General features: G+C 38.3%; 1 protein-coding gene across 1 annotated transcript in view; it reads left to right on the forward strand.

Moving 5' to 3' along the window:
• LOC109553490 (butyrophilin-like protein 2) overlaps positions 1 to 7,078 on the forward strand; it is a 67,558-nt gene extending 60,480 nt beyond the window's left edge. The window contains 3 exon segments of the mRNA XM_070777614.1: positions 3,543 to 3,563; positions 5,928 to 5,948; positions 6,957 to 7,078. Of these exon segments, the coding sequence (XP_070633715.1) occupies positions 3,543 to 3,563; positions 5,928 to 5,948; positions 6,957 to 7,078 (164 nt within the window).
• The last annotated feature ends 4,885 nt before the right edge of the window (positions 7,079 to 11,963 follow it).

Consider the following 11,963-nt stretch of genomic DNA (forward strand, 5'->3'; position numbering starts at 1 on the left):
AAGAGTTTACTCATTGGAAAAGACTCTGATGCTGGGGGGATTGGAGGCAGGAGGAGAAGGGGATGACAGAGGATGAGATGGCTGGATGGCATCACTGACTTGATGGCCATGAGTCTGAGTGAACTCTGGGAGTTGGTGATGGACAGGGAGGCCTGGCGTGCTTCTATTCATGGGGTCGCAAAGACTTGGACACGACTGAGGGACTGATCTGAACCTTCATGTCTGTTATTTTCTCTTATTTTGTTTCATAAACATCATCCTTGTTAAGTTCTCTCAATTTCTGTTTTCCTACCCTCTGTCCTCATTCTTTTCCATCCCTTAATTTTTTCAGAACACATGTTCCTTTCCTATAAACACTGACTTCTTCTATTCTGTAGAGTCTCACCACAGTTTCAATGTGAATTTTGTGGAACAAAAGGGAAGAGACAAATGGATACATGGTTACACTCTGTATATATTTTCTGAAAACTACCGATTGTTAGTGCATGCGCCATATAGTCTTGAACATGTGCCAAGTTCAAAGGCCATTACTATGCAGTTGCTATTGGCCAAACCTTAGGAGATGAATTAAGACTCCATTCTTTCCAGAGAAGCTTCTTGGTCTATAGTCCTTATCAGTTCAGTTCAGTTCAGTCACTCAGTCATATCAGACTCTTTGTGATTCCATGGACTGCAGCACGCCAGGCCTCCCTGTCCATCACCAGCTCTCGGAGTTCACTCAAACTCATGCCCATTGAGTCAGTGATGCCATCCAACCATCTCATCCTCTATTGTCCTCTTCTTCTCCTACTCCCAATCCCTCCCAGCATCAGGGTCTTTCCCAGTGAGTCAGTTCTTCACATCAGGTGGCCAAAATATTGGCATTTCAGCTTCAGCATCAGTGCTTCCAATGAATATTCAGGACTGATTTCCTTTAGGATGGACTGGTTGGATCTCCTTGAAGTCCAAGGGACTCTCAAGAGTCTTCTCCAACACCACAGTTCAAAAGCATCAATTCTTTGGCACTCAGCCTTCTTCACAGTCCAACTCTCACATCCATACATGACTACTGGAAAAATCATAGCTTTGATTAGATGGACCTTTGTCAGCAAAGTAATGCTTTTTAATATGCTTTTTAATATGCAGAGACATAGCTTTTCTTCCGAGGAGCAAGCATCTTTTAATTTCATGGCTGTAGTCCCCATCTGCAGTGATTTTGGAACCCAAGAAAATAAAGTCTCTCATTGTTTCCATTATTTTCCCATCTATTTGCCATGAAGTGATGGGACCGGATGCCATGATCTTAGTTTTCTGAATGTTGAGTTTCAAGCCAGCTTTTTCACTCTCCTCTTTCACTTTCATCAAGAGGCTCTTTAATTCTTCTTTGCTTTCTGCCATAAGGATGGTGTCATCTTGGTATCTGAGGTTATTGATATTTCTTCTGGCAATCTTTATTCCAGCTTGTGCTTCATCCAGCCCTGCATTTTGCATGATGTACTCTGCATAGATGTAAAATAAGCAGGGTGACCATATACAGCCTTGACATATTCCTTTTCTGGTTTGGAACCAGTCTGTTTGTCCATGAGCAGTTCTAACTGTTGTTTCTTGACCCGCACACAGATTTCTCAGGAGGTAGATCAGGTGGTCTGGTATTCCCATCTCTTGAAGAATTTTCCGCAGTTTTTTGTGATCCACACAGTCAAAGGCTTTGGCATAGTCAATAAAGCAGAAGTAGATGTTTTTCTGGAACTCTGTTGCTTTTTCGATGATACAACGGATGTTGGCAATTTGATCTCTGGTTCCTCTGCCTTTTCTAAATCCAGCTTAAACATCTTGAATTTCACGGTTTACATACTGTTGAAGCCTGGCTTGGAGACTTTTGAGCATGAAGGACTATGAAAACTCAGATATCCTTCATGGTTCCACTGTAGCATTCAGACTCCCTCTTCCACTGCCATTGAGCATATCACCCAAGTGCCTTAAATAACAAACATTTGATGGTATTCCCTGGGCTTATTTTCTTTTTTACTGTAAATAGTATCATTTTTTTCTGCATTTTTATTCTGACATAATTATTAATTTAGCAAACTGACTTTATTTTCAGATTTTGGTAGAAGGACTTTTAAAAGGAAGTATACAACAAATTTCTCAGTGTTGAAATGCTATATGGATGAGGTGAAAAACTATAATCCTATACATTCCTAAAAGGTTTCCTCATAATACAATAGTATAAACATCAAAAGTTTAACATCCTTGATTTCCTAATGATGGTTTTCAATCATATTGTGTTTACAAGTTTAATGAACTTAGAAGCACACCTCTTCTATATACTGAGCAGCCTTCATAAGATTACAGTTACAGATACCATATAGAGCTGATGGGTACTTTTACTGTAGGTTTCTTTCAGTGCGTGTGTGCTAAGTTGCTTCAGTCATGTCTGACTTTTGCCACCTTATGGACTGTAGCCTGCCAGGGTCCTCTGTCTGTTGATTCTCCAGGAAAGAATATTGATATGGGTTGCCATACCCTCCTCCAGGGGATCTTCCCAAGCCAGGGATCGTACCTGCATCTCTTATGTCTCCTGCATTGGCAAGTGGGTTCCTTCCCACTAGTGCCACCTGAGAAGCCTGAAGACTTCTTTGTGCTCAGTTGCTGAGTCATTTGCAACTCTTTGCAACCCCACAGACTGTGACATCCCAGTCTCCACAACCCGTGGAATTCACTTTATTACTTGCTAAATATGTGACTCACATATGTGTCCTTGTTTCCACTCCATCCTGAAAAAAGGAGAAAGTTCACTAAAAGATGAAGATTGATATTATTTGTCCTAGCAGTCCTATTCTACCTCCTTTCATTGACTCATTATCTGTCTTTGCTCCATTTGCTCTAGGAGTTGGAGATGGGGGTGGTAGGATGTAATACAACAATGCCCCTGGCTGCAGGATGTCCTGTGGAACATCACCTCTCCAGTTCCCACAATAGTGGTTCATTTGACCTATGGAGTCAACTATAGAAAGGTTTCAAATATCTGCCCTCTTTTTTTGACATTGGGCTTGCATTTTGAAGAAATATTTTCTTCCCTCTTCTTTTTATTCATAAATATTTTATTCCCTCTTTTCTTATTCAGATAAGATGAAACAGGAAAAAGGCAAGTGAAAAAACTGTTTTTGCATGTTCTTAATTGTTGTTTCATCTTTTATTTGCACCTTAAGAAAAAGTTCTGTCATTTTCTGTAACCTAACATCCATCTTTTCCCATTCTTTCCTTCTTTTAATTTACCACACGCTTCCCCTGTAAAGATCAGCCTCTTTTGAATTGCTTTTTTCTTTTTTTTTTTCCCCTCAGATAAGACTTCACAGGAAAAATGCAAGTCAAAGGTTTTTTCGTATACTTATTTGCTATTTAATCTGTAACTTGAACTTCAAGAAAAAAGCTGTCGTTTTTTTTTTTTTTTTTTTAACCTAAATTCCATCTTTTCCTATTCTTTTCTTTTGTACTTCACACCAATCTTCCCCTGAAACACTGGCTTCTTTTAACTGCTTTTCTCTTCTGTTTTTTCTCAGATAAGATTGCACAGGAAAAAGGTAAGTCAAAACTTTTTTCACATATTCCTAGTTTTTTCCTCTATTCCTTGCACCTTAAAAAAATTCTGTCATTTTATGTTACATTTTAAATCCCATCTTTTGCCATTCTTTCCTTTTATACTCTGAACACGCTTCCCCTATAAAGACCGGCTTCTTTTGAATTTATTTTTTCTTTTCTTTTCTCAGACAAGATTGCACAGGAAAAAGACAAGTCAAATTGTTTTTTGCCTGTTCTTAGTTGGTGTTTCATCTGTAACTTGCTCCTTTGTCCTCAACTATCAATGATCATCCTCCTCAACTCTCACATCCCTATTATTACATGATTTCATCTTACTCATTTAGTTTTCCAAGTGATGTCTGCCATCTTCACATGTTGCTCAAGTTCCCCCATTCCTACCTCTTTCGTTTGTCTTGGCCAAGGAATCAATGTAGACCGCTCCATACTGTCAGATAGATTTATTATGAACATACCTAATAAGTTCAGCAGTTTTATAGTTTCTAATGCTAAGGTATTCTTCAAGAAAAACTCAGGTCATTTGATTTAGAACTCTTCCTACTGGCATTAATACCACAGTTCTCTTTCTATCAAGTTAGGGTATCCAATGCCTTCTAAAGCTAGCAAGTCAAGTACTAAAAGTCTCAGTAATGTCAAAAGGAAATAATAACACTTTAAAATTGCAGTCATCATATATGCTATTCCTAAGATATTTCTCAGTCAGTAAATTCTCTTCTTTATCTCTGTGTGCACCGCTGCAGACTCTTCTCTGGGTAAGTGTGAGCTCTCAGCCAGTGTCTCTGTGTTTGTGTGTGTGTGTGTGTGTGTATTTGCAAACAATGTTTTCATATTTATCTGCATGCTGGTTTGTTTCATGTTAAATAGAAATGTTTTGAGCACACTGGATTTTCTTCATGTTTCCCTCACAATATATTTACATCGATCCTTCATTTTATTTTTCAGAAGTACTGCAGTACAATTTAGGTAAATTTTCTGACAACTCCCTACTCCAAAATGCCTTTTAAAATAACTCCTTTTCGCGTGACTTTAATATTCCCTGCCTTTTTATCTGTATGTCATCTATGGGCTTGATCTTCTCCTGGGTGTATACAGGTTTCTCTCCAAATGTTGTGCTGGCCTTCTCCTCCTTAAGTTCTGTCATTTTCTGTTTCCTACATCCCATTCTTTCTCTTTGTACTCCACACCACTCTCCCCATAGAAACATTGGCTTCTTTGTCTCCAGAGATTTCCCATAGTTTCACTAAGAAGTGGTGAGATAAAGGGTATTTGACTAATTGCCACCTGGTTTATACCTTATATGTATTTCTAGAGACACCAAATCTTTGGAGCACTGTCAGAAATTTCAAAGATCAGGACCAACCTTTATACAACTGGTATTTTTTCCCCAGACCTGGAGAGATTACTTGTCTGGCAATTCTCACTATCTTTTGTCCCGTGAAAGATGAGTCAGTTCTGATGTCCTTCTTTGGTCAAATGTAATCTTGAATGTAAGTCTTCCACTGATATTGATCATAGTCCCAGGTGTTCCTTCCTTGCATGCCTGTGTGCTAAGTCCCTTCAGTTGTGTCTGATTCTATGCAACTCCATGGACTATAGCCTGCCAGCTCCTCTGTCCGTGGGATTCTCCAGGCAAGAATACTGGAGTGGGTTGCCATTTCCTTCTCCAGAGGATCCTCCCAAACCAGGGATAGAACCTGGATCTCTTGCACCACGGGCTGTCTCCTGCATGGCAGGCAAATAAGTGAGCTACCAGGGAAGCCTCCAAAGGCTCATCAGTAAACAAACAATTCACATGATGGTGCCTTTTGCACTGCACCCTGAAAAAAAGAAGGTCCACAGAACGATGAATGATGGATATTGTTTGTCCTAGCAGTCCTATTCTACCTCCTCTCATTGAGTCATTATCTGTCTTTGCTTCATTTGCTCCAGGAGTTGGAGATGGGGGTGGTGGGATGTAATACAACAATGCCCCTGACTGCAGGATGTCCTGTGGAGCATCCCCTTTCCAGTTCCCACAATAGTGGTTCATTTGATCTATGGAGTCAACTATAGAAAGGTTTCAAATATCTGCCCTCTTTTTTTGACATTGGTCCTGTGTTTTGACAAAATATTTTTTCTCTCTTATTTTTCTTCAGATAAGATGAAACAGGAAAAAGGCAAGTGAAAAAAAATGTTTTTGCATGTTCTTAACTGTTGTTCCATCTCTTATTTGCACCTTAAAAATGTTCTGCCATTTTATGTTACCTAAATCCCATCTTTTGCCATTCTTTCCTTTTGTACTCCACACCATGCTTCCCATGTAAAGATCAGCTTCTTCTGAATTTATTTTTTCTTCTTTTCTGTTTTAGATGAGATTGCACAGGAAAACGGTAAGTAAAAAAAAATTTTTTTTTTTTTTGCCTTTTCTTAGTAGGTGTTTCATGCGTAACTTGCGCCTTTGTCTTAAACTATCAATGGTCATCTTCCTCAACTACCACATTAATATTATTACATGATTTCATCTTGCTGTCTTAATTTTCCAAGTGGTGTCCACCATCTTCACGTGTTGCTCAATTTTCCCCACCTGGTTTATACCCTGTATGTATTTCTGAAGACACCAAATTTGGACCTTTGTTACGAATTTCAAATATTAGGACTAACTGGGGAAATAACTGTTTATGCAACCGATATTTCCCCAAACTTTGTTAAATTACTTATTCAGTAAGTTTAGCTGTGTTTTGCCTTGTGAAAGATAAGTCAATTCCAATGTCATCCTTTGGTCAAACGTAAGCTTGAATCTAAGTCTTCTACTGCCATTGATCATAGTACAAAGCATTCTCAAGTATATATTTCACATAAAGATTTCTGGGATCTTTTTCTACCAACTATAATTATTTCTATTTTTGCACTTTGATTTCCATAATAGTAACTCTCCAAATGCAATTCTTTGATGTATTTAGAAGCACTTTCTTCAGAAACGTTGTCTGATACTACATATCTGTGTTCTGAATTTTTCATGTAAACAGGAAGAGAAGGTAATAGCCTTTGATGTTTCCAAAATTTTACCATCCTCCATTGTAACAGTCAGAGAAGGCAATGGCAAGCCACTCCACTACTCTTGCCTGGAAAATCCCATAGATGGAGGAGCCTGGTAGGCTGCAGACGATGGGGTTGCTGAAAGTTGGACACGACTGAGCAACTTCACTTTCACTTTTCACTTTCATATATTGGAGAAGGAAATGGCAACCCACTCCAGTGTTCTTGCCTGGAGAATCTCAGGGACGGGGGATCCTGGTTGGCCCCCCTCTATGGGGTCACACAGAGTCGGAAATGACTGCAGCGACTTAGCAGCAGCAGCATTATAACAGTATTTCTCAATCGCTTTTTTCTGTTTTCAGATTGGATGGAGTTGGGGACTATATCTCTTGAATGTGCACAGCAGGCTTCCTATGACTGCTGCTACAGACACAGTTCTGGTCATATGGAGGCTTTGCCTCCATGCATCCTCATCACTTTCTGAGTAGCCTCTGTTGTGCCTACAAGGTGTTTGTAATTTACTCTGAAAAAGGTAGAAGGTCCAAGGAAAGAGCAATGATTGTCATTTTTATGCCAGAGGACATATCACCTACTCCCTCTCACAGCATCATTTCCTATCTTAACTTCTTTTGCACTAAGACCTGAGTGATGTACACATTGCTTCTGACTGGTTTCACGGAGTTCAAAAACTTACAGAAACTTTTAATTCTCAGAAATATTGGTCATTTTGAAACAAACTATGGATGTTTTCAAATTGTTGATCATCTCTATTCCTGATGCTGTACTTTCATTCTGGTAAATTGATTTTTTTTCTTCCTTTTATTTTTCAAACAAGAAAAAAAAGGTAAAAGGCAAGTCAATAATATAGTTTATATGTATATAGAGATACACATATATTTTGTTTCACTGAATATATCCAGGTAGTTTGATCATCCCCCAGCAATTACAACCCCTATGGCCAAAGCCCTATGGCCAAGAACATGATCTCTATAAACCATAGCTCAGGAAAAGAATGGAAAATCTGTCAAAAAAATCGTGCCATTTCCAGGTCACATGGGGAACGTCATAATGACTTGGGAACATCTTGTTAAACCAGCAAGTGAGCAAGCTGTAAAAGCCGTCTAAGGTCATTTTAAGAGGATACAGGTTCCCATTGAATAAAATCTAACTTCACAGTCATGTTAGAGGCTGAATATCAAAGGAATTATGACTGAAAAAAAATTTTAAATACATTAAATATGTTAAATATGCATATATTGTTAATAATGCACATTTACATGGCTAAGGAAGAACTGTTAGGGAAATTTATTCATTATTCCAGAAGCATAAAGAAAAGGTAACTTTTCAATCAATAACAAAGTGTATTTCATTCTGTTCCTAGTCACTAGTTAATCTGCTACTTAGATCTCTGTATTTGTCAATGATCAGCTTCCTCCACCCAAACATCCATTCACTGTTTCATAATTTATTCTTATTGTCATTATCTAACTGAAGTGTGAAATGCTCATTTTCCCTTCAGTTTCCCCCATGGCACTCATTTGATTTCTCTTGCCTTTGCAATCCAGGGAGAGATATCCTTTCAGTCTAGTGAATATTATTATCCATGTACTTGTAGAGTTTTGGTATTTTTAACATTTCTGACATGTTTGCTTTCTTTGAGTCAGCCTCAGTTCTGTTGATTTAAACCCCCTTCCCTGCCATGTGGGCTTCCCTGAGGCTCGCACTATAAAGAATCTGCCTGTGATGCAGGAGACCTGGGTTAGATCCTTAGATTGGGAAGATCCCCCAGAGAAGAGAACAACAATCCACTCCAGTATTCTTGCCTGGAGAATCCCATGATAGAGGAGCCTGGTGGTCTACACCTCATGGGGTCACAAAGAGTTGGACAAGACTGAGTTACTAACACTTTCACTTTCCCTGCCATGTAATACTTTACCATCCTTCCTTTCATGTAACTGAGCTAAGACAGGCTTCATTCTGGCATGTGTTTAATGACAACTGTACATTTCAAATATAATATGTTTAATTTTCTTTACATTTATTTTCATGGAATTTATTTTCAATAATATTTACATAGCTCTTTTTATTTTTCAGAAGAATTTCAGAACGAAGCTGGCAAATTATTTCTGATGTTCTTTTATAGTCACAAAACTTTTCAAAATGAGCATTTTTATGGATTAGCCACTTGTTGGCTCACAGTTCTTCTGAATGTCTCCCATTCTAACCTGAAGTTTTGCTTGTGACTTTGTTTCATATTTCTTTCTTCATTGTCCTTTCAAAGCCTGGTCCAGTGTGGACTTTAGATTCACATTTCCAATGCCCTTGACCATTTACTAAAGTCTTCTCTCACTTGTACAGATAATTTACATACCTTTCCCAGGTTTATTTTCTTTCTTGCCATAGTAATTTTTTCTGTCTTTTCCTGGGGTAAGTTTGTCAAAGGTATCAAAAAGTGTTTAAAAACTTGGTCAAATAGAATCATAAGAAACTGTAAATCAACATTTATTTATCTAACCAAAGTGACAATAAAATATTTTAAGGCAAATACAGAACATTTAGAAGGCAAAGAAATTCACAATCTGCTATCAAGTGTAGCTCAACATTCCAAAAGTCTTTGTTCTCTTAACAGAAAGAGAAAACTCCTGTCCTGCCCCAGTTTGACCTCAAGAACATAATTTATTTACCTAATAAATCCAATTCCACTCCAGCCTTAACATATACAAAATTATTTTTTCAGGAATCATTTTTCACAACTTTCTGTATCTACATTAGTTAACCCCCCCGCCCCCCCCTCCCTTTTCCCCATTTAGCCTCTTTTCCTTGGTGACTCAGATGGTACAGAATCTGTCTGCAAGGCAGAAGATCTGGGTTCAATCCCTGGATTGGGAAGATCCCCTGAAGAAGGGAATGTCTACCCTCTCCAGTATTCTTTCCTGGAGAGTTCCATGGACAGAGGAGCCTTGTGGGCTACAGTCCATGGGGTCACAAAAAGTCAGAAACAACTGAGCGACTAACACTCTGACTTCTTCATTTAGGAATAACCAGCTTTAGGACAAAATCATCTTTTTCCCCTTAACAAAATATATCCCCATTTTTCAAAACTTCTTTTCCTGAACCTCCTACTGTCATCCCAGTAACTTTAATTACACATATTATAATTTTAACCCTTAAAAACCTTGATCTCTAATGAAAGTCAACAAAAAGCACGTAATTGTGAACTGTTTGTCATACCAGAATTTCTTGACTGGAAAACTTAAAAATATTCCATATACTCTGAAAACATACCTCTTCTCACAGCACAATTTCTTTCCTCAGTGTGGTACAAAACACATGTCTAATAAATCCAATCATCATTAGTTTTCCTCTCATAAGAAGACAAAGCAGATAAACGTAAAAAGGTTTAGTAGTCAGTGCTCCATTATTTTATCTTAAATGAATGATCTAGTATTCAGTGATTTCCCATTGTTTAACTTATCATAACTAAAATTTTATCTGGCAAAGCTATTTTAGACATACCAAAACAATTACTCTTAGATTTCAATGAAAATTCTAATCTCATTTACTTTTTTTTTTAATTTTATTTTATTTTTAAACTTTACAAATTGTATTAGTTTTGCCAAATATCAAAATGAATCCGCCACAGGTATACATGTGTTCCCCATCCTGAACCCTCCTCCCTCCTTCCTCCCCATACCATCCCTCTGGGTCGTCCAGGTGCACTAGCCATTTTATACTTAAAAAATAACATCACACCAAGTTATTTTTCTTGCTGACAAACTTTGCAATAGAAATAACATGAACTTAATGACTTACAGTAAACCTAGGTAAAAAAGGGTATCATACTCAATATTGATGACTCCAAAATCATGTCCATATCATTAAAAGCCTAAAGTAACTTTAATACCTGATATTAAATTAATACTGATCACATGAATCTAAAATTATCTGAGCCAGTTTCCTTTATATTTAATTTGTAACCATCTACTTTTAAGTCAATTAAACACAGTTCTTTAATAATTTAATGTTGATAATACTATCTGAAGGTAGAGACACAGCATATGTATAATACACACATACATATAAGCTGACAGAACTATAGATCTCATGGCTTCACTTTAAAATGTAGTCATAAATCAAATATTAAATATAAATATTGTTGGTTCAGTTCAGTAGCTCAGTCATGTCAGACTCTTTGCGACCCCATGGACTGCAGCACACCAGGCCTCCCTGTCCATCACCAACTCCTGGAGTTTACTCAAGGTCATGTCCATCGAGTTAGTGATGCCATGCAACCGTCTCATCCTCTGTTGCCCCTTCTCCTCCCACTTTCAATCTTTCCCAGCATCAGGGTCTTCTCAAAAGAGTCAGTTCTTCCCATCAGGTGGCCAAAGTATTGGAGTTTCAGCTTCAACATCAGTCCTTCCAAGGAATATTCAGGACTAATTTACTTTAGGATTGACTGGTTGGATCTCCTTGCTGTCCAAGGGACTCTCAAGAGCCTTCAACACCACAGTTTAGAAGCATCAATTCTTTGGCACTCAGCTTTCTTTATAGCCCAACTCTCACATCCATACATGACTACTGGAAAAACCAGAAATTTGACTAGACAGACCTTTTTTGGCAAAGTTGTCTCTGCTTTTTATTATGCTGTCTAGGTTGGTCATAGCTTTTCTTCCAAGGAGCAAGTGTCTTAATTTCATGGCTGCAGTCACCATCTGCAGTGATTTTGGAGCCCAAGATAATAAAGTCTCTCACTGTTTTGATTGTTTCCCCATCTATTTGCCATGAAGTGATGGGACCAGATGCCATGATATTCGTTTTCTGAATGTTGAGTTTTAAGCCAAGTTTTTCACTCTCCTCTTTCACTTTCATCAAGATGCTCTTTAGTTCTTCCCTTTATACCATAAGGGTGGTGTCATCTGCATATCTAAGGTTATTGATATTTCTCTTGGCAATGTGGATTCCATCTTGTGCTTCATACAGTCTGGCATTTTGCATGATGTACTCTGCATCTAAGTTACATAAGCACGGTGACAATATACAGCTTTGACATACTCCTTTCCACATTTGGCACCAGTCTGTTGTTCCATGTCAAGTTCTAACTGTTGCTTCCTGACCTGCATACAGATTTCTCAGGAGGCAGGTCAGGTGGTCTGGTATTCCCATTTCCTTAAGAACTTTCCACAGTTTATTGGAGAAGGAAATGGCAACCCACTCCAGTATTCTTGCCTGGAGAATCCCAGGGACAGAGGAGCCTGGTGGGCTGCCGTCTATGGGGTAACACAGGGTCGGACACGACTGATGTGATTTAGCAGCAGCAGCAGCATTGTGATCCACACAGTCAAAGGCTTTGGCTTAGTCAGTAAAGC

Source organism: Bos indicus, chromosome 23 (genome assembly GCF_029378745.1).
Source record: "Bos indicus isolate NIAB-ARS_2022 breed Sahiwal x Tharparkar chromosome 23, NIAB-ARS_B.indTharparkar_mat_pri_1.0, whole genome shotgun sequence".
NCBI classification, from domain to species: Eukaryota; Metazoa; Chordata; class Mammalia; order Artiodactyla; family Bovidae; genus Bos; species Bos indicus.